The sequence below is a fragment of the Fundulus heteroclitus genome, chromosome 14 (genome assembly GCF_011125445.2).
Source record: "Fundulus heteroclitus isolate FHET01 chromosome 14, MU-UCD_Fhet_4.1, whole genome shotgun sequence".
Lineage (NCBI taxonomy): Eukaryota > Metazoa > Chordata > Actinopteri > Cyprinodontiformes > Fundulidae > Fundulus > Fundulus heteroclitus.
In genome coordinates, this window is record NC_046374.1 from 35,207,465 (window position 1) to 35,230,718 (window position 23,254).

General features: G+C 37.8%; 2 protein-coding genes across 2 annotated transcripts; both read right to left on the bottom strand.

Annotated features, from left to right (window-relative positions):
* Positions 1 to 13,400: 13,400 nt before the first annotated feature.
* On the bottom strand, positions 13,401 to 15,393 carry LOC118565798 (type-2 ice-structuring protein-like). The gene is made up of 7 exons (XM_036146816.1): positions 15,357 to 15,393; positions 15,176 to 15,268; positions 15,063 to 15,092; positions 14,427 to 14,533; positions 14,181 to 14,315; positions 13,985 to 14,096; positions 13,401 to 13,716 (listed from the first exon to the last, which is right to left on the bottom strand). The coding sequence occupies exons 2-7, from the start codon at positions 15,234 to 15,236 to the stop codon at positions 13,649 to 13,651; spliced, it is 513 nt and encodes a 170-aa protein (XP_036002709.1). The 5' UTR covers positions 15,237 to 15,268; positions 15,357 to 15,393; the 3' UTR covers positions 13,401 to 13,648.
* Positions 15,394 to 20,656: 5,263 nt separating this feature from the next.
* LOC118565797 (type-2 ice-structuring protein-like) lies at positions 20,657 to 22,736 on the bottom strand. The gene is made up of 7 exons (XM_036146815.1): positions 22,700 to 22,736; positions 22,519 to 22,611; positions 22,406 to 22,435; positions 21,765 to 21,871; positions 21,519 to 21,653; positions 21,326 to 21,437; positions 20,657 to 21,061 (listed from the first exon to the last, which is right to left on the bottom strand). The coding sequence occupies exons 2-7, from the start codon at positions 22,577 to 22,579 to the stop codon at positions 20,994 to 20,996; spliced, it is 513 nt and encodes a 170-aa protein (XP_036002708.1). The 5' UTR covers positions 22,580 to 22,611; positions 22,700 to 22,736; the 3' UTR covers positions 20,657 to 20,993.
* Between the last annotated feature and the right edge of the window lie 518 nt (positions 22,737 to 23,254).

Genomic DNA, 23,254 nt, shown 5'->3' on the forward strand with positions numbered 1-23,254 from the left:
AAGGCTTGTTTGTTTCGCTCCGCTGTCGTTCGATACTGCTATGAGAGTTATTCCCGCATTAAAATTTAAAATGAATTAAAGGCAATTTGTTTAACTTTAGGAGTAACCGATTTTAGTGACCCCATCGCTACAGCACCCCCTAGCTCCCGGAGGTATGATCGCATTGATAAAATTGGCTGTTCATAAAGTTTCCAGATTCAGAGAAAATATTCTATAATATTTGAGTTTCCTCAAATATTGCTTTGTGTAACTCTGAATTTGCGTTGTGAATGGGTTGAAACACATACCAAATGTTCTGAATTAGTGAAGCTAATTAATAAGCTCATTCTATGTTCTTTAAGTTGGTTCTTTAACTAAAACAAAATGTTTTTTCATCAAATAACGTTTTGTTTAACTCAGGATTTGCATTGTGAATGAATTGAAAACATGCCAAATGTTGTTCTGAATTAGTTAAGCTAATTTAACTCCAGTCCATGTTTTCCTTGTTTCAGATCTGCAGTGAACCAGGATTCACTGAATTATTCTGATGATGATCAACCACCTTTTGTCTTGTTTGTTTTTGCATGTAAATAGTTCCTTAGCTTAGCTTTCTTTTTATCTTCATTTTGCTTAGTAGTTTAAAGTTCACTAGCCTAGTAGAGAGGATTTATTTATTGAAATATAGTATTAATTCAGGTAAACAGCATTACACAGTGATGTTCTCTGGATGTTCATTTTATTTCTGTTATTAAATTCTTGAACTTGAAAAGAAGTGTTCACTTCTTTATTCTATGTGTGTGCAGGTTTTGTTGTTAAAAGATCGCTAGTGCTCGAATTCATCCCTTTCGACTATTGTCCTGATGTCAGCTCTAGAGCTGATAATCACCAGACAATAGTTAACAGACAGAGAGTTATTTATTAAACATTAAATGACTTTAAACAGTGTATAACAGTGCACAACAGTGCACAACAGTGTCCTGACATATACAGAATCATTTGGAATAAATGCCATGTGGGTTTTGCATTCTGGGACTTAATAATACTAGGTAATATGTTTTGTTAATTCTGTATAAGTTTCTTCAGTTGGTTGCTTCCCGTTTTGCTGGAAGGTTAAGAAATTATTAATTCAGCACTGTCATTTTGTGTTTGTTTATCTGATGGCTTTCCAAGTGGCTAAATCATCCTTACTAAGGACTACATTGTGTGGTATCTGAGGCTGCATATTTGCTCCTCTAACAAAAACTTCATATTTGAAGTTTCAATAATTTTTTGGTAGCATTCAAAACATGTTAACCTGCAAAGTGAAACAGCCAGTTTGAAGCTGACTGTATTTCATTACTATTTTAAAGTTTGATTAATTGAATAGAGCTCTTTTGGTATTATTTCATTTAAGCATTTACTTAAACAAAAATCTCCTCCAAAACAAGACCCACACAGTTACAGAGCATTGGCCTGTTTGAAGAGTTAAAGTCAGTTTCAGAGTTTATCTGTTGAACCAGCTCCCAGTTATGGTCCATGAAACAGACACCCTGCCTACTTTAAAGACTAGGCTTAGTTAGAGTGGCTCATGTTACTCTGAGCTACCCCTATAGTTATGCTGCTATAGGCTTAGGCTACTGGAGGACATCATGGTCTATTTTTCTTACTCTGCTGATTTCTTCTACTGTTTTCCAATTTGCATTATGTGTTGTTCTTTCAACTTCTAAGTTCTTTTTCTCTGTCATTTTTTTCTTGGGTACACCTGGTCTGGCGTTCTGTTAGCTGTGACATCTTTCAGAGAAGACAGATCATCCGCTATTACCATCTAATGTAGAACAGATTACTAGATCAATGTGTGCTTCTGAGCTTTTGGTCTGTCTTGTTGGGTCTCTGCTCTGTCTTCTGTAACCCCCAGTCGGTCGAGGCAGATGACCATTCATCCTAAACCTGGTTCTGGTGAAGGTTTTTCCTTCCCGCTAATGGGTGGTTTTTCTTTCCACTGTTGCTTCATACTTGCTCAGTATGAGGGATTGCTGCAAAGCAATGTGACAATGTGCAAAAGAAAAATAAATAAATGAATTAATAAATAAATGTCAATACAGAGGGGTGGTGTCTGAATCACAGAGGGAGGTGTTGTAGAGATTGATTACCACAGGCAGCAATCTGGCGCTCTGTGGTGCATCTGGGTAAGAGGAGTCTTCTGCTAAAGGAAAAAGCAACATCAGCAATAACAAAAAAACAACTACCTTTCGATTGCGCTGTGATTCCTTTCAATTATGTACTGTAAAGAGCAACTCAGTGAGGCTATGGAGACGATTTAAACAATTTAACCAAAGTATAACACAGTTAGTTATAACTTGCAATTCGGGAGTTTATGAGTGATAAATTCTCCGTTTTATGCACCATACTGTCGCTAAGCAAAGCAAGTTATCCGAAATTGTCTGACTCGTTTCCATGGTGACCACTGACTCGCAAACCTAAAATGCAATGTTTTTCTCTTCACAGGGTTAACAAACTTGAAGTTGTCAGTAAACCCACTCTCTGGCATAGCGGTACACCTGTACCATATATGACTAAAGAAAAATGTTTTACTTACTTAAACGGGCAATATTTGCTTGTGAGTCCACAAGCAAAGCTCCTTCTTTGGTTTTTTTCGCCAGGTCAACTTCTTCTTCTACAGTCATGTATACCGACCACCTGTTGCGTCACTTCCATTGTAGTTTTATATTTCCGTTGTGGCTCTTGTAATTGTGTTGCGGCTTTTGTATTAGCGGTGACAGCTCTGGGCCACCGTGTTGGATGATGGTAATTTAGAGAGGTAGAGGCGAGCTGGGTCATCTCCAGGCTTTAGGAGGGGTTAAAGGTCAGGAGCTGAGGTGGAGCTGTTATACATTACATGAGGCTTTTTGTTTTTTCATCACAGAGGCTCCTCTTGTTTGTGTACATCTGTTCCTATAAAGACACAGAGTTTGTCCTACTAGATGTGCATTTGGGGAAGAATGTACCTTTAACGCCATTGGCCTTCAATAAAGACCGGTCTCTATATTGTATCTTGCTTCTTTATATTAATTTTTCCATGACAGTTATCAAATAATGAAGAGAACTTCCAGGGTCAAATGGGGACTATACATCTAAATACAAGTGTCAACTGCATGTAAAGTGATAGTGAAAAAAAACCTTTATAGCATTTATATGTTACGGTACAAATGAAGACGACAATCTTTAAAATAAAAAGGCAACAGTGACAGCAGCAGGGACATTCTCAGATATGAAAATAATCCAAGCAGAGTAGATCCATACCCTGAAGGAAGTGATTAAAGCATTATACAGGGTTCCACGTATTCTTAAACGGAAGGTTAGATGTCCAAGAGTTAACATCAAAGTATTTATTAGCCAAAAAGTGTACCAGATATAATATGTAGAGGGAACATTGGCTAAGACCTAAAAAAAAAAAAAAAAAAAAAAAGATTTCAAAATTGCAGGATACAGCGCAGAAAGACAGGAAGTGATGGTAGTGGAAGAGGACGTGCTGCTTTCATTAAACATCGACTGGCCTACAGGTGAATACTAGCTGGTCAGAGTCACAACAGGATTTATAGCTTGGCTGGATGAATATTTGCAGATCTGAGTGACAGCAGGATTAGTTGCACAGATGAGGCAGGATATTTCCCCAGTTGGTGGAGACAGACACAGAGGGCTGGCAGAGAATGTCCAGGAGGGTGAGCACAGAAGCAGCTGGTAGTAACAATGGGAGGCTGAGGTAACTGGAGCACAGGAGAGACAGGTAAACCGACAGAGATGAAGCTTGGAACAGAGAGGAGTCTAATAAGTCCGGTAAACAGGCAGAGGCAACATTACAGACTGAGATTAGACAGAAAGGATCCAGCAACAAGCTAAACTTAACTTGAGATGCAGTGATGGCAGGGTTCCAACAGCAAGTAGGGGAAACTCAGGTAGACAGGCGAGGAGTTGTGGTGTACTGAAGACGGACCGGCAGAGAAGTGAAGGCAGAGGGAGGCTTATGGAGGGAGGCTGGCAGGTGAAGTAAGTCTGGCTAATTAGTGGCTGACAGGTGTGACTAATTGCAGCGGGAGTGAAGGGAAGGCAAGGCAAGGCAAGGCAAATTTATTTATATAGCACAATTCAGTACAGAGACAATGGAAAGTGCTTTACATGATTAAAATATAGGAATAAAAGCAAGTAGGGATAGAATGAAGAAACAAATAAATGTGTTTTTAGTCTCGATTAAAGGAACTCGAGCTTTCCGCACTTTTACAGTTTTCTGGAAGTTTGTTCCAGATAAGTGGAGCATAGGAACTGAATGCTGCTTCTCTGTGTTTAGTTCTGGTTCTAGGTACGCAGAGTAGGCTGGAGCCAGAAGACCTGAGTGGTCTGGATGGTTGATACACTGATAACAAGTCTGCGATGTAATTAGGTGCTAAGCCATTCAGGGATTTATAGACTAACAGAAGTATTTTAAAGTATATTCTCTGAGATAAAGGGACCCAGTGGAAGGACTTTAGAACTGGGGTGATGTGCTCTACTTTCTTAGTCTTAGTGAGGACGCGGGCAGCAGCGTTCTGGATCAGCTGCAGCTGTCTGATCCACTTTTTAGGCAGACCTGTGAAAACACCGTTACAGTAATCAATTCTATTCAATTCAATTCAATTCAATTCAATTCAATTCAATTTATTTATATAGCGCCAAATCATGAAACATGTCATCTCAAGGCACTTTACAAAATCAAGTTCAATCATATTATACAGATTGGGTCAGATTATACAGATTGGTCAAAAATGTCCTATATAAGGAAACCAGTTGATTGCATCAAAGTCCCGACAAGCAGCATTCACTCCTGGAGAAGCGTAGAGCTACAGGGAGAGTCGTCTGCATTGTCCATGGCTTTGCTGCAATCCCTCATACTGAGCAAGCATGAAGCGACAGTGGGAAGAAAAACTCCCCATTAACGGGAAGGAAAACCTCCGGCAGAACCGGGCTCAGTATGAACGGTCATCTGCCTCAACCGACTGGGGTTACAGAAGACAGAGCAGAGACACAACAAGAGAGACAAACAAGCACAGAAGCACACATTGATCCAGTAATCTGTTCTACATTAGATGGTAGTAATTCAACAACATCCAACATTCAAAAAAAAATAAAAAAATAAAAAAAATAAAATAAAATAAAAACTCGATATGCTTACATGTTTATTTCATGTTAACACGCGGTTCTTTGTTGTTGCTTTCGCGCGTGCATATAGTGAATGGCAGGGCAAAAACACATGGAGTTCTCGCCGTAAAGCAAGACCGACTCTCGCGGTCAGAGACCAAACACTGTATTTACTGTACGGTATTTCCCCCACAGACCACGAAAAATATTTTCATGACTCTTGGGCGTTTACATTGACCAAACACTTGATTAACCATTATTCTTTTCTTGTTTTAATATAACAATCAATATTATTCATAACTAATTTTCATTGACGATGTCAGATCGACAGATTCAACATATTTAAAAAATAAATGACTATTTTGATATATTTTGTTAGTAAATCTTTCTAAAAGCCCAACAAATGTTATGAAAAGCTTCCGAAATTTTTTACAATCTGCCCATAAGCTATTTTTTTTCCCAGCTCAATGTGTTCAAAAGCCTTATTGGTTGGAAACCTGCCTAATATGGCAACACCGACTACACTATTGCTATTTGTTTGTTACAGTAGTCACAGAGCCACTGTTTAGTCTGAAATATATATATATATATATATATATATATATATATATATATATATATATATATATATATATATATATATATAAGTGCACCCTCCTACCTGGTAGTGTGTAGCCTGCTACTGTAAAAAAAGTTTGACTGCCCTGAATATTATTAAGATCTTACTGAGGTCGGTTTTGAAATTATCTTTTGAAAACCTGAGCCATTAAAAACGACTGAAACAATGCCCTGAAATGAGCCACCTCCTTGTGCACACCCGACCAGCCTATGTCTCTTCCTTTGTCACGTGAACTCGCGCGGTCGCCCGCATCTTCTATGGAGAAGATGAGGAGCAGCTTAAGACAGAACTAAAGGTCTTCCACTCCAGCTTTACTTCAAAGAACCTACAAGAAATATGTTCAATACTGAGGGAAAACAATGGCCAGCTGATCTTTCCTGCCTTTGTCAAAATGATCCAAATATATGCAACATTACCAGTGACAACAGCTTCAGTTGAAAGATCATTTTCCAAGCTGAAAATCATCAAAACTAAACTAAGAAGCCTGTGTGGAGAAGAAAGGCTTTCTGACCTTCTTCTGCTTGCCATTGAAAAAGACATTGAGGTAAACCACAGCGAGGTCATCAACATCTTTAAAGACATGGCACCAAGGAGGATGCTGCTTTAAAGTAGTACGCTTTAGTCTGTTCTGTTGGTGGTGTGACTGTTTTCCATTGAAAACTCACATTTAGAGAATGTTACAAATAAAAGTCAAATTTCATTCAACATGCGTGTGTATTTTATTATTATTTTTTTTATAATTAAGTGTTCCACGTGCGCTAAAAAGTGCCCCCCCCCTCCCTGAGCACCTGCCCCCCAAAATGTCTGTGCACGCCACTGTTTACGACAGCCTCACCACTTACAGCTTCTTGGCTTTTATTCTCTTTTAAGTTTCTATCTTATTTTACATTTTTCTGACATGGACATACACATAAATCCCATTCAATCATTTCTCGGTTTCAACATAAATTCCATTCAAATCTAGTTGTACTGTTCAGCCTCTGATAGTTTGAGAAGAGAGTATCTTAAATCACAGCACCACTTAATTTAGCCTACACATCTAACATTTTGCCAATGGAGAAAAAATCTCCTTACTTTTTTCGGTCGACCCGTGGTGCTGCAGAAAAGTCCTCTTTCGTGTCCAATTTTGAAACAGTTCCTCTGCTCACTGCCAAAATCCGAAGGTCACGGCACCATGTTGAAGATTGGGTTTCCCGGCCTGCTGTTACATGTCTATTGAAAACCCATCTTATCCCGGTTCCAGATTTGGCCACAAGTGAGAAAACATTAATCAAGAGGTAACACAGTTTAATATGAATATTTAATTCATAGAAATTAAATATGGAGACAGAGTTTACATTACCAATCAAGATGATTTCACCGCGCGGTCGAAGTCTGTCTGAAGTAAGTTTTACCAAGACATTCCTTTTTGCTACAGTGTCTAGCAGTTTATGAGGAAATACTGAAAGCCTCACCTGCACACTACTACCCATATACTTGAACACAGCCCTGCTCTTGAGCAAGGCATCCACACTCCAAGGCGGAGGCTTGTCTCAGGAGTTTCTCTTTAAATATGTAAAAACAAGCAGGTTTATAATTTAATTAATGTTCTGATGGAGGAAGACGTGCCGCAGGGGCGGCTGGCCCATAGGGGGCGCTCGGGCGCTGCCCTCCCTAGATGTGGAGGAAAAGTCAAAATATATATAGATTTTAAAAGTATTATTAATGTCAGTGTTTACTTAATAATACATGGCTACATGGAATAAGAATTATTAAAGCACTTCTACTAACTGACTCTATCAATTGACTCTCATTTAACAGTGCATTTCCACCAACAGAACGTATCATTTCTCTTCTTCTACACTTGTGGGGCTGTGACTCAAGGAGCCCTACAAGTGTAGCAAAATAACCAATCGTATGCTGTTGATAGGGAAGATTTATAAATATTTGGCCAATCAGCATCGCCAAAATGAATGGGTTTGGGGCTCCTGGAGTCGTAGCCCTAGCTGCACAGTGATAGGAGCATTTCACGCGTGACGTCACGAGGCACATCCGTGCTACATCCGGGTCACGTTGGTCGGCAAAAACAGTACTGTTTTCGCTTACCTATGTGACAAAACGGGTGAACTTTATTTTTGGAATCTAAACAATGCCTACGACTTGTGCTCCCGGTTGCACACAGAGCTGGAACGTACATTCCAAATCGTCAGATGTACGTTTCTTTCGTTTACCGAAGGATGAAGAAATAAATGGATAATTTCAATAAAAAGGATGCAGGCAGACAATCCCAATCGACTGTGGGAGCCATCATACCACGACAGAATTTGCAGTCTACACTTCATCTCCGGTAAATACAACTTAATTTTGCACTGGTCATTGGTCTACTTAAATCATTATATAAATAAAAAATTAGGATATATATTTAAGTCAAGACGTAAACGTTCGTTTCGTAATAATATACGTACATGTACAATGTATGCAAACCCTCTGGCACGAGTCTGCGAAAAGGATGAATAAGACAAAACCACCAAAATAATCCTTTGTGAACAATGTTTTTTTTATTAATTAAATGCTTATTGTGGAATCGTAGTAATTTTCCGACTTTTAATTTAAGTGCATGTACTGGGTTAGGCAGGGAAATCTATTGGCCAGCCCCACCAAGATTTTTTTTCACCAGCCGCCACTGACGTGCCGCTGTGTTTGAATGATTTCTGACTCACTTCTTGTTCATTTTGAGTTTGAAGATGAAAAGTGAACTTAGAGAAACGATGAAGGAAATAACAACAAAACACAGAGGCAGCCTTCTTCGTACGTCACTAACTCGGTTAGCTGGATTTGATTGTTGACGATTTGGCATGATCTTGGATTGTTCGGTTCTTTGAAAGTCATCCTGGACTTGTTGTCATAGCAACATGTGTGCCAGCTTAAACCTGCTCGAGAGCAGGCTTATTTCTTGTAAACAGGATTAGATCGCAGCTTTATAAGCTGAGGAGATAGGGAAGTCTGTTGTATCCATGTCGTCCATCTTTACGACAGCAACCTGTTGCGGAAGGTGCGAGAATTATTTCAGAGCTTTTTGAATTAATCACGTATTGCGCAATAGAGAGGTTGCTTTAGCGCAGCGCGACAGTGTAATTATAGAGAGATTTTCCTTGGTGGCTGTTATAGACAAACACATCATTTAACAGTGGATTTTAAAAAGAGGAAACATTGGTGTTAGAGCCATAAATAGAAGTTATTTAAGTTATTTGTATGATGGTGTGCTTTCTATTTTTATCATATTAAGTAAGAAGAGTTGTTCAGAACATTTTATTGTGAAGTTTAGTTTTACTTTGAAAGGCTTGCTTCCTGTCGAGTCGTATATTGTATTAGAAAAAACTATGGATGGATTATCTAGACATGGAGCAATACAGTTTTACCGTGTAAACTGTGTATGACTTGGAAAAGGAAGAACTTCATTTTTTTATAGATAAAGAATTTTTTTTGTTAAAATTCCCAGTTTGCACGCGTCCTTTACTTCCAGTGTCTAAGGAATGACACCGAAATTTGGATCTCTTGACATAACAAGTGCCTTTTTGAAATAAAGTATAATAATTAAAGGCTACCATTTTGAAGAATATTCTTGTATTTCACTTGTACTTGTCCCCATGTTCTAATGGGTCTTGTGGAGGCTGATATAAAAGAACAAAGTAAATATGAAATTATTAAAATGCAAAAATTCATACTGTAGGAAGTTATAGAAACATCTACTATGTACAGTATTTACACCAGGGGTGTCAAACTCATTTTGGTTTAGGGGCCGCATTCATCTTAATCTGATGTCAAGAGGGCCACACGAGTAAACTCCTCGCAACATTAAATATAACTAATAAATGTGGACTTGTTGTTGATTTTTATATTAAATTAATTTCACTTTTAAACAATATATTATAAATAACCTCAGCGTTTTTAAGAAAAGTATGTGCAATTTCAACAATACTTTTACTCAGTTAAACATTTACTTAAGTGCATCATGCATAAGAACTGATCACAGTGATTGTACAATGTTGAAAAACATTTATTCACATTTTTTGGAACTTAAAAACATTGTTCTAGATGACAAAATACATCAAACAGATAAAAATTAAGAAATTATTTAAAATCAATATTCCACATCTGAAGCTCAGTGCTACCATCTGCTGATTAAAACACAGCGCCCCCCGTGGACAATATAGGAACTGCAGATTTTCAATTAAATGAAGTACATTTTTTTCCCAATAATTGCTTTATCATTCTCTTCCTTTTATCTCCTCTTTCTTTCACCTTTTCTTTTTTTCTTCTTGTTCTTCCTTTCCTTTCCTACTTTACCATTGTAGTGTCCATATCATTTGAGATATTCCCCGCATGAATCATAATAAAACTATTCACATTCATAAATCAAATGGATCACTATGGCAAAAGCAGTACTGCTCCACTTGTGAAAGTCAAATCTGATGAGCTCTTTTTTGGCATTAAGACAACAATTCTTATTGCCACATTGCCAGACAGGACACTGAAAAATTATTATTATTTTTTTATTTTTATTTTTAAATAATGATAATGCATTTAGCCAGGGGGCCGTATGTTTGACACCCCTGATTTACACATTCATTTGTCTGCTACTTTTTGCCAGCCCTCTCTCCTGGCTTTAACAGATTTTGAGGTGTTCCCTGTTGTTTTAATGAATGACTCAAATTTGGCATAACCTTCCATTAAAAGCTCGTGTTCTGCTTGGGAGACAAACTATGGGCGTTCTTTGGCCATGCTGAACAACCAATAGCAGCGTTGCTGATCATTGTTTCTACTATCGATACATTTCCCCTTTTAAAGCGACGCATGAACGCGCAGTTTTCTCAGATAACGCAATCCAGCGATACAATATAATATAATATATATATATTAGGGCTGGGCAAGTTAACTCGTTAAATTCGTGTTAACTCATTAGACTATTAACGGCGATATTTTCTTTAATGCGCATTAATGCATGTTGCTCACATGCTTTTATTTTATGAAGGTCTGTTGCTGCGGTGTAGGGGTTTGAATCAGAACAGTAGGTGGCGATAATGCGCCAATAAACTCGCTGTCACCCAAACCTCGGATTTAGAGGAAGAAAGGTGCTTGCCGGAAAAAAACAAAGCTGACATGGGGAAGGCTGTGTTTCCCGCAGGAATTTGCTTAGGCGAGGCGGTGAGTTGGCGAACGGAACAAGTTTTGTGCGGAGCGGAGCGAGGTCTGCATCGACGCCGTCGGTGAAGTCGCTTCTCGTTTCAAAGTATCCATGTATTTTTGCCTGTTTTTCTCTGCCATTCACTATATGCACGCGAGAAAGCAACAACAAAAAACCGCGTGTCAACATCAAATAAACGCAAGCAACGCAAGCATATCGAGTTAGCAAGCATTTCAGTTTAAAGTTCTTCCAGCATCGAATATGACAGAAACAAGTTAGTTGTAACCACTGCCAAGTTAAACTTTGGTATTGAACATAAAATGGTAATGCTGCTCCCTGCTGTTACCTCAGAAATTGCCTGTTTTTGGTAGATTTTTTCCCAATAAAGAGAATTCCCTGTCATTGGCAATAAGCTTTAATTTATTATTATTGCTATTTTTTGTTTTACATGTTTAAGTTTAGCTTTACACTAAATATGTGTTACTGATAAGTGCTACAAATGTTACAACACTTTTGTTCATATGGCAGCAGAACATTAAAATAAAAGTGCTCTTTACACTACTTTTGAATTCATTTTTGGAGTTTGTAAATACAATGCGATTAATCACGATTAATCGCGATTAATCAGGCAAATTATGCGATTACTTGCGATTAAATATTTTAATCGTTGCCCAGCCCTAATATATATATATATATATATATATATATATATATATATATATATATATATATATATATATATATATATATATATAATAATAAACAACAGGTGTGTTCGAAGAACCCAATTAGCTGGATCATGATTAGCCAGATGAAATCATCTTGGATGTGTCATTTGATCTCGGATGTTTTAAGCAACGTACGAAGAACGGACCCCCGGACGGGCGTCCTGGAATAACAACAGATAAAACAATCAAAATACACAATAATCTCTCAGAAAAGTCACATTTAGGTTAGCTTCAGCAGCTGAAATGTTTCTGTTTTGACCCATGGTTTTATCCTTTGGTGCTGGAGTGATGAGGTTTCTATCAGGAACCGGTTCTGTTGTCGTCATTTTATCAAAGTTTGGGTCTGAAACAGCAACAGTAGCAGATTGTTCACAAAAAATTAATGATTGAAAATGGGTTGTTTATATAAAAAGGGATAAGGGAAAAAATCACTTGTAATAAATGGACAAAGAATAAATAAAGAGTTCAAGAAAAACAGATGACTGAAATTTAGTGGCTTAAATAAACAACATGTAATGAAGCAAAAAGATAAAGTACAGCAGTTAATATTGAAATAGAAATATACATTGGTAACTGATCAACTATTGAATGAATGTCTTCTATTTATACATTTTTTGCCTTTAATGGCACACAATTTTATATTTTAGCTACTTGTTGGCATTGTATTTTTTTTTTTTAGTCATTTTCTTTATTTCTGTATGTGTTCTGAATATTGGCAGGATTGGTCCTCCATATCGCATCTCATCTGGAAACAACCTTGGACATCCTTTTTCCTTTTCCTGACCAGTATTACATGTCAGAACAGTGAACTCTTCAATTCGTCCAATTTTGTGTACCCGTCTTCAACCGCAGCTCTGGTCCTCACCTCTCCTCTCTGTGGACCAATACAATTACCTGTCATATTAATCAGGCATTTGTGTGGAGAATAATAAAAGGAAACTTTGTCTCCCTTTGTGGCAAAGTAAACACGTAGCTTGCAGGATATGTTGAGAGGGGGTTTATGGCTGTGGAGGTCATCTGGCTTGACCCCTTATAGGACAGGTTTCAGTACTAAATCAAGCTTTACTGAATGAAGTCCTTGAGAAGAAGAGCCTCTTTGTTTTAGAAGCAGATCCTCCATGTTTGCCCCCCCCCCCCCCAAAACAAATCAGGAGGGGCAGTCAGTCAGATGTGTTCAGCTGTAGTGTAAGACAGACAGAATCACTTGCATCACCATGAGGCAGGAGGCCGGGTAATATACTGAATACAGCGAAATGGTAATGTAGATTGTGTCTCCTTTTGGAATTCCAAATGAATTGAATATTTTAATTGTTTGCCTCTGATCATTGTTTCTCCTTTACTGCCAAATCTTAAACCGTTGTAAGACGGGCCTTCAGAGATAAGCAGGAGCAGGCCAGTATTAATATCCACAATACCATGGGTGATATACCTTTTCCCCAGAACTTCAGTTTCAAGCCTTTCCTCCTATTTCCACAGAGTTTAGCTGGAGAAAAAGGTTTTTGAAACTACTAGATGGTTCCTAATAGTTTAAAAGGTTAACTAAAAAGAGATTGTGATTTTTTTTCTTTTCTTTTTTTTGGTTACTGAAAGGGATAAACAAATGTAGGTCAAGTCAGTGGCGTTTACCCATATAGGTGTAAATTATTACTGTAAATGTTTTGTTTGTGTGCAAAGGTGGAATAAAACAATAGGTAAAAATTCATAAATCAAAATTGGGAAATAAACCACAGACAATATTTTTATGCTTCAAAGGTTTATTTTTGCAAGGTCTTAAATGTCTTAAATAATTTTTTTATACCCAGTCTGCTCTAATTAAAAAGAAGAAAACCACCCACTGTTATTTGTGGCTTTATTCACTGGGTACCATTAAAGAGAAATTACATTAAGCAAAGGAGCAGAAAGAGTTTTGAGGATAGCCACCAGGCTGTAAAAAGGGCAGGTTAACAGAAACAGGTCACAACGATCCTCCACTGGATTCTGTTTTAAGCATCTTTGTGAACCTCAGACTGATCAGACTTTCTTGGCGCAGACAGAAGGACGACGGACAGAACATTGCAGGTCATCCCAGCACTTTTCACCTTTGATTAAGAGAACAAATCAGTCAACATCACAGAAACAAAACCCTGAAGGGTTCTACACACTATCATAATTATGGGAAAGTTTGATATTTTGATCTTTTTATGTCCCCTCTGTAAAAAAATCATCATATAAGCACATGTATTTAATCTAGTAAATCTATATGTATGGAGTGTAAAAAGTTCACTTAAAGACTAAACCAGCTTCTCACCTATGAGTCATTTTACTATCTGGAAAAAAACAAAACGCAGTCATGTGTGATGTTTTTACCTGAATGGTTCATCTGCAAACAGTACTGCTGGTATCTCCAATTATTAGGCTCTCCGTGACACCAGTTTGTATAGTGCAGAGGGCTTCCATCGCTCCACAACCAAATGCTCGTCTGAAAGAAAGAATTCAATAGATGACATGTTTCATCCAATAATTCACAAAATACTTAATAAATAAACTTTACTGGGTAAAATACCTCCTGTGCGTTAGTGCCTCCAATCCATGTTTCATCGGACTTGTAAGTTGCCATTTTTATCACAGACTGAACCTGATGGTACTCGTTCATGTCATGAACTGATGCCAGGTTTCCTCCCATGGACACACAGTTTTTCTACAGACAAATATAGCATAATGTGGAGAATTAGTAGCTGGGTGTTGTTGATAAAGAACTGAAAAAAGGGAGAGTGAAAGAAAAGAAAAACACAGTCTTGATAGAAATCACCTCAGCTCTAGCCCAGGTCATGGGTTTGGAAACATAGTGAAAGCAGCGATTGTTGATTGGAGACCAGCCGGGAGGACAAGATGATCTCTGGACCAAGTCAACTTCTTCTGATGATAAAAAGAAGGAGAGTCTCGGTTAAACACAATTTATGTTCCATTAGACTTGCATTGACTTTATTTTGTGACAGGTTATGACATCCTGTCACAAAATATAATCTAATGTATTAAAAGAGATAACATTGTATGGTGTCGCTGCATGAGCAGTATGTTTAAAGTTAAATTCCTAGTAAGTCACAATCAATAATCAGACAACTTTATTTGATTTGTTTAAAATGGTCTCTTAATTAAAGCAAAGAGCCGCTGATGGTGGACTGCTGAACTGCTAACTAGAAACTTATAATAGGGGTAAAAGGTTTGCTCACATAATCACAGAAATACCCAGAGACTTAGTTAGCATGTTGTTTAAAAGCATCAGAGAATACATTTTAATATAATTCTACTGCATAATCTGAAGAAAAGGTATTTTTTTATTTTTGATACTACAAGAAAATATTAATATTTTATTTATTATGGATTAGTTAGGGTTCCTAATCCTCACGCTGAGGAAATAAGACAGTGACACAAAAGACCCACTGACCTGGATCAGGGGAACCGTCATCTGGAATAGCTGTGGACATTATAAACATGAGTTAGTGAGATTCTTTGTGTCTTAGTCTCGCTACATAAGTTGAATACTTCAGAAATGCTCACGGTCAGCTCTGGTCTGAGCCATCACAGAGAAAACCAGGACACACACAGCCAGCAGCTTCATGATGAGGTGATGAGATGATGCAGATCTGAAAACTGAAATCAAGTCAAAATAAAGCAAATTTGTTAAGAACATTCAGTCTCATAATGTTGAAAAAGATCAGCAGAAATGTTATCAGCCAACCTGATGCAGAAGGATCTGTTTCCTGAATCAGCCAGCAACAGTTTGCCTTCACCATGGAATCACAGGTTACTTATAGAGATTCTTAACGCGCTATCATCCACAAAATGAGGAAATGACACAAAGTGATTCTGCAGAGTTATAGTCGTTGATCAGATCTGGTTCTGAACTTGTTTCATAATTCAACATAGACCAAAATCCATACCTTAGATTTTGTGCCATTCATGGCTGTGAAGGTTGCCGCAAGAAGGGTTTTAGCAATGCTGTTACAAGAAGAGGAACTAAATGAGTCGGAAAGAAGAGTTTTCTTCACCAGTAAAAGGTCAGCTGGCAATGAAGACGATTGTTTCAGAGCTGTGGATGGGAACAGATGTTCAGAAACTGTAAATGCCAAAAGGGAGAAACATGAATGTTGCAGATTGTTTCTTTTACCCTTTTTAAACTATTTAAACCCTTAAGGAAGGAAAAAAACAACAACTTTATTTTGATATAGATCCACCTAATAGTATCACTGTAGATACTATTACGTGTGCATCAGTTTTTTTCCCCTTTGTTTGTAGCTCCTTTTGTGTTTTTCTCCAAAACCTTCCATGTTCCTTCTGTGTTTAGGCATTGTCATGGCTTTGTTCTTTCCTTAACTTCGTCCCAGGCCTTTCTGCATCCTTCCAATTAGTCTAACAGTTACCAAGTCACTTTTTAGATGTTTGAGTACTTTTGACAAGTAGAAAAAAAGGATGTGTTGCACTGAGGACTGCAGAGACACACCCATAGCCCGTTCCTTGGCTCTTGCTTGGGCTCCTGCATGTTGAGCCAAATCTTGTGGGTGAGCTATCAGTGGCTGAACCACAGTCCTTGTTCCTCTTCTGCTCTGGTGGATCTAGCCACTGTCCCCCCCTTCAACTCATTAAACCTGGAAATCTTCTGTGTCCTGTGATTTTCACTCACTGTTGTAATGGGACAGCCTGGTAAAGTTTCTATTCAATCATTATCCAGACACAGGTTTAGTTGTAGTGACCATTCTAAACATTGCTGCTTGTTCCTTAAAAATAAAAAGATTTATTTCCCAAACATAGGTTTGCATGTGGATTTCCAAAAAGGACAATTCAATTTAGGTGCCTTCTTGACTGTTTTTAATGAATTGTGTTATCTCTTCACATGAGAAACTGGCATTTATCATTGGAATTTTCCCCATCTATACTTTGAGCCTGAATATCCCGACTACGTTTTGGTCTGCTGCTGCCAAGAACCATCGTTTTCCCTTTCCTCCTGTTCTCCCTTGGATGGCCAAAATGGACCAAACTCAGAAGAGCCACCGACAGGTTCAGCAGAGAGCATTAGCAGGGAGAGTTACATGGTTTATTGGGAAATGTCTGTGTAATGTGTTTACCTGATGTTTAAAAACAAAGCGCTAACGGATGTAGCTCATTGCTAGCATTCGGTATCATGTCATTGCCAATGTGATCCAAGTGTGTTTTTATGGTTATAACAAACGTTATATCCTAACGGGTTTCATACATTGACGGGATATTAATGTTTATGTTATCCGGCCCACTCACTATGACTAAAACTAATGTCGAAGCTTTAAAGTTAGTGCAGAAAATCCGCTTTCCAAACGGCTATTAGCTTCTGGTAACTTCCAGTTCCAGACAGTCAAGAGGAGCTTGTTCTAAAGCATAAGGCTTGTTTGTTTCGCTCCGCTGTTGTTCGATACTGCTATGAGAGTTATTCCCGCATTAATATTTAAAAGTAATTAAAGGCGTTTTGTTTAGCTTTAGGAGTAACCGATTTTAGTGACCCCATCGCTACAGCACCCCCTACCTCCCGAAGGTATGATCGCATTGATAAAATCGGCTGTTCATGAAGTTTCCAGATTCTTACTGAGAAAATATTCTATAATATTTGAGTTTCCTCAAATATTGCTTTGTGTAACTCGGGATTTGCGTTGTGAATGGGTTGAAACACATACCAAATGTTCTGAATTAGTGAAGCTAATTTAAGCTCATTCTATGTTCTTTAAGTTGAACTTTGGTTCTTTAACTCAATCAAAATGTTATTTCATCAAATAACGTTTTGTGTAACTCAGGATTTGCATTGTGAATGGATTGAAAACATGCCAAATGTTGTTCTAAATTCGTTAAGCTAATTTAACTCCAGTCCATGTTTTCCTTATGTCAGATCTGCAGTGAATCGGGATCCACTGAATTATTCTGATGATGATCAACCACTTTTTGTCTTGTAACAGAGTTATTTATTAAACATTAAATGACTTTGAACAGTGTATAATTGCACAACAATGTCCTGACAGACAAAATAATTTGGAATAAATGCCATTTGGGTTTTGCATTCTGGGACTTAATAATGCTAGGTAATGTCTTGTTAAATTCTGTATAAGTTTCTTCAGTTGGTTGCTTCCCGTTTTGCTGGAAGGTTAAGAAAATATTAATTCAGCACTGTCATTTTGTGTTTGTTTATCTGATGGCTTTCCAAGCGGCTAAATCATCCTTACTAAGGACTACATTGTGTGGTATCTGAGGCTGCATATTTGCTACTCTAACAAAAACTTCATATTTGAAGTTTCAGTAATTTTTTGGTAGCATTCAAAAAATGTTAACCTGCAAATTGAAACAGCCAGTTTGAAGCTGACTGTATTTCATTACTATTTTAAAATTTGACTAATTGAATAGAGCTCTTTTGGGATTATTTAATTTAAGCATTTACTTAAACAAAAATCTCCTCCAAAACAAGACCCACACTGATTGGAGATCTATTAATAATCTTTACCTCCTATTTAGAAAATGCTGGAAAAAGTTAATGTTAGCAGTTACAGAGCATTGGCCTGTTTGAAGAGTTAAAGTCAGTTTCAGAGTTTATCTGTCGAACCAACTCCCAGTTCTGGTCCGTGAAACAGACACCCTGTCTGCTATAAAGACTAGGCTTAGTTAGAGTGGCTCATGTTACTCTGAGCTACCTCTATAGTTATGCTGCTATAGGCTTAGGCTACTGGAGGACATCAGGGCCTATTTTTTTTACTCTGCTGATTTCTTCTACTGTTTTCCAATTTGCATTATGTGTTGTTCTTTCAACTTCTAACTTCTTTTTCTCTGTCATTTTTTTTTCATAGTAGGTACACCTGGTCTGACGTTCTGTTAACTGTGACATTATCCAGGGAAGACAGATCACCCGCTATTACCATCTAATGTAGCACAGATTACTGGATCAATGTGTGCTTCTGTGCTTTTTTGTCTGTCTTGTTGTGTCTCTGCTCTGTCTTCTGTAACCCCCAGTCGGTCGAGGCAGATGAGCGTTCACACTGAGCCCGGTTCTGCTGGAGGTTTTTCCTTCCTGTTAATTGGGAGTTTTTCTTTCCACTGTCACTTCATGCTTGCTCAGTATGAGGGATTGCAGCGAAGCAATGTGACAATGTGCAAAAGAAAAAAAAAAATTAATAAATGTCAATACAGAGGGGTGGTGTCTGAATCACTGAGGGAGGCGTTGTAGAGATTGATCACCACAGGCAGCAATCTGGCGCTCTGTGGTGCATCTGGGTAAGAGGAGTCTTCTGCTAAAGGAAAAACCAACATCGGCAATAACAAAAAAACAACTACCTTTCGATTGCGCTGTGATTCCTTTCAATTACCTACTGTAAAGAGCAACTCAGTGAGGGTATGGAGACGATTTAAACAATTTAACCAAAGTATAATACAGTTAGAGTTATAACTTTGAATTCGAGAGTTTCTGAGTGATAAATTCTCCGTTTTTTTGCACCATACTGTCGCTAAGCAAAGCAAGTTATCCGAAATTGTCTGACTCGTTTCCACGGTGACCACTGACTCGCAAACATGAATGCAATGTTTTTCTCCTCACAGGGTTAACAAACTTGGAGTTGTCAGTAAACCCACTCTCTGGCATAGCGGTACACCTGTACCATATATAACTAAAGAAAAATGTTTTACTTACTTAAACGGGCAATATTTGCTTGTGAGTCCACAAGCAAAGCTCCTTCTTATGTTTTTTTTTGCCGGGTCAGTTTCTTCTTCTACCGGCATGTATAACGACCACCTGTTGCATCACTTCCATTGTAGTTTTATATTTCAGTTGCGGCTGTTTCCCTTGTGGCTTTTGTAATTGCCCATCCTCACGACATTCTACAGAAGCACCATAGACAGCATTCTGACCAGCTGTCTCTCTGTGTGGTGTGGAGGCTGCAGTGCCTCCGACTGGAAGAACGTGAGGAGAGTGGTAAGGACAGCAGAAGGGATCATCGGGTCTCCTCTTCCCTCCATTAAGGACATTTCGTCCTAGCGTTGTGTCCCGAGCCCGTAACATCATCAGGGACCCCTCACACCCCCACCATGGACTGTTCTCCCTACTGCCCTCTGGGAAGAGGTTCCGCAGCATCCGCTGCAGGTCAACCAGGTTCTGCAAAAGCTTTTTCCCTGCTGCCATCAGACTGTTGAACTGCTGTTAAACGGCTGAACTACAACCCATAAACTCTGCACAACATTTGCATATTTGCACACTTTGCATCATTGCATCTCCATCTAGCATTATAAATGCTACCGAACTCTTAGTCCTTAAAAGCATTCTTGCACAAATCAATTCTACACATTCAATGGTTTGTATACTGTGACCTTCTCCTGCATTGTTTACATTTCAATTGTTTTTATATTGTATTTTAAATCTATGTTTACTTTTAAATCTCTGCTGCACCTAATACTGTAATCTAACTTTTACTGCAATTTACAAAGCTGTATGAAACGGAATTTCGTTCTGTACGCACTCTGTGCATACAAAATGACAAATAAAGTTGTCTAACTCTAAGTCTAAGACAGGCCTTCAGAGATAAGCAGGAGCAGTCCAGGATTAATATCCACAATACCAAGGGTGATATACCTTATCCCCAGAACTTCAGTTTCAAGCCTTTCCTCCTATTTCCACAGAGTTTAGCTGGAGAAAAAGGTTTTTGAAACTACTAGATGGTTCCTAATAGTTTAAAAGGTTAACTAAAAAGAGATTGTGATATTTTTTTCTTTTCTTTTTTTGGTTACTGAAAGGGATAAACAAATGTAGGTCAAGTCAGTGGCGTTTACCCATATAAGTGCAAAATATTACTGTAAATGTTTTGTTTGTGTGCAAAGGTGAAATAAAAGAATAGGTAAAAATTAATAAATCAAAATTGGGAAACAAACCACACAATCTTTTTATGCTTCAAAGGTTTATTTTTACAAGGTCTTAAATGTTTTAAATTATTTTTTTTAATACCCAGTCTGCTCTAATTAAAAAGAAGAAAACCACCTGCTGTATTTTTTTATTTTTGATACTACAAGGAGATATCAAAATTGGGAAATAAACCACACACAATCTTTTTTATGCTTCAAAGGTTTATTTTTGCAAGGTCTTAAATGTCTGTAAATATTTTTTTATACCCAGTCTGCTCTAATTAAAAAGAAGAAAACCACCTGTGCTGTTTATTTGTGGCTTTATTTACTGGGTACCATTAAAAATAAATTACATTAAGCAAAGGAGCAGAAAGAGTTTTGAGGATAGCCACAATGCTGTAAAAGGGCAGGTTAACAGAAACAGGTCACAACGATCCTACACTGGATTCTGTTTTAAGCATCTTTGTGAACCTCAGACTGATCAGATTTTCTTGGCGCAGACAGAAGGAAGACGGACGGAACAGGTCTGGTCATCCCAGCACTTTTCACCTTTGATTAAGAGAACAAATCAGTCAACATCACAGAGACAAAACCCTGAAGTGTTCTACAGACTATCATAATTATGGGGAAGTTTGATGTTTTGATCTTTTTATGTCGCCCCCCCAAAAAATCATTATATAAGCACATGTATTTAATCTAGTAAATCTATATGTATGGCATCTAAAAAGTTTACTTAAAGACTAAACCAGCTTCTCACCTATGAGTCATTTTACTATCTGGAAAAAAAAACACAGTCATGTGTGATGTTTTTACCTGAATAGTTCATCTGCAAACAGTGCTGATTGTTTCTCCAATTATTAGGCTCTCCGTGACACCAGTTTGTATAGCGGAGAGGGCTTCCATCGCTCCAAAACCAAATGCTCGTCTGAAAGAAAGAATTCAGTAAATGACATGTTTCATCCAATAATTCACAAAATACTTAAATAGACTTTACTGGTTAAAATACCTCCTGTGCGTTAGTGCCTCCAATCCATGTCACTTCGGACTTGTAAGTTGCCATTCTTATCACAGACTGAACCTGATGGTACTCGTTCGTGTCATGAACTGATGCCAGGTTTGCTCCCATGGACAGACAGTTTCTCTACAGACAAACACACCATGATGTGGTGAATTAGTAGCTGAGTGTTGTTGATAAAGAACTGAAAAAAGGGAGAGAGAATGAAAAGAAAAACACAGTGTTGATAGAAATCACCTCAGCTCTAGCCCAGGTCATGGGTTTGGCAACATAGTGAAAGCAGCGATTGTTGATTGGAGACCAGCCGGGAGGACAAGAAGATCTCTGGACCAAGTCAACTTCTTCTGATGACAAAAAGAAGGAGAGTCTCGGTTAAACACAATTTATGTTCCATTAGACTTGCATTTACTTTATTTTGTGACAGGTTATGACCTCCTGTCACAAAATATAATCTAATGTATTAAAAGAGATAACGTTGTATGGTGTCGCTGCATGAGCAGTATGTTTAAAGTTAAATTCCTAGTTAGTCACAATCAATAATTAGACAACTATATTTGATTTGTTTAAAATGGCCTCTTAATTAAAGCAAAGAGATGCTGATGGTGGACTGCTGAACTGCTAACTAGAAACTTATAATAGGGGTAAAAGGTTTGCTCACATAATCACAAAAATACCCAGAGACTCAGAGTAGTTAGCATGTTGTTTAAAAGCATCAGAGAATATATTTTAATATAATTCTACTGCATAATCTGAAGAAAAGGTATTTTTTTATTTTTGATACTACAAGGAAATATAAATATTTTATTTATTATGGATTAGTTAGGGTTCCTAATCCTCACGCTGAGGAAATAAAACAGTGACACAAAAGACCCACTGACCTGGATCAGTGGAACCGTCATCTGGAATAGCTGTGGACATTATAAACATGAGTTAGTGAGATTATTTGTGTCTTAGTCTCGCTAAATAAGTTGAATACTTAAGAAATGCTCACGGTCAGCTCTGGTCTGAGCCATCACAGAGAAAACCAGGACACACACAGCCAGCAGCTTCATGATGAGGTGATGAGATGATGCAGATCTGAAAACTGAAATCAAGTCAAAATAAAGCAAATATGTTAAGAACATTCAGTCTCATAATGTTGAAAAAGATCAGCAGAAATGTTATCAGCCAACCTGATGCAGAAGGATCTGTTTCCTGAATCAGCCAGCAACAGTTTGCCTTCACCATGGAATCACAGGTTACTTATAGAGATTCTTAACGTGCTATCATCCACAAAATGAGGAAATGACACAACGTAATTCTACAGAATTTCCCTCCTTGATCAGATCTGGTTCTGAACTTGTTTCATAATTCAGCATAGACCAAAATCCATACCTTAGATTTTGTGTCTGTCATGGCTGTGGAGGTTGTTGCAAGAAGGGTTTTAGCAATGCTGTTACAAGAACAGGAACTAAATGAGTCGGAAAGAAGAGTGATCTTCACCAGTAAAAGGTCAGCTGCCACTGAAGACAATTGTTTCAGAGCTGTGGATGGGAACAGATGTTCAGGAACAATGTAAATACCATAAAAGAGAAACAAGAATGTTGCTGATTGTTTGTTTTACCCTTTTTAAACAATTTAAATCCTTAAGGAAGGAAAAAAACAACAACTTTATTTTGATATAGATACACGTAATGGTATCACTCTAGATACTATTACGTGTGCATCAGTTTTTTTCCCCTTTGTTT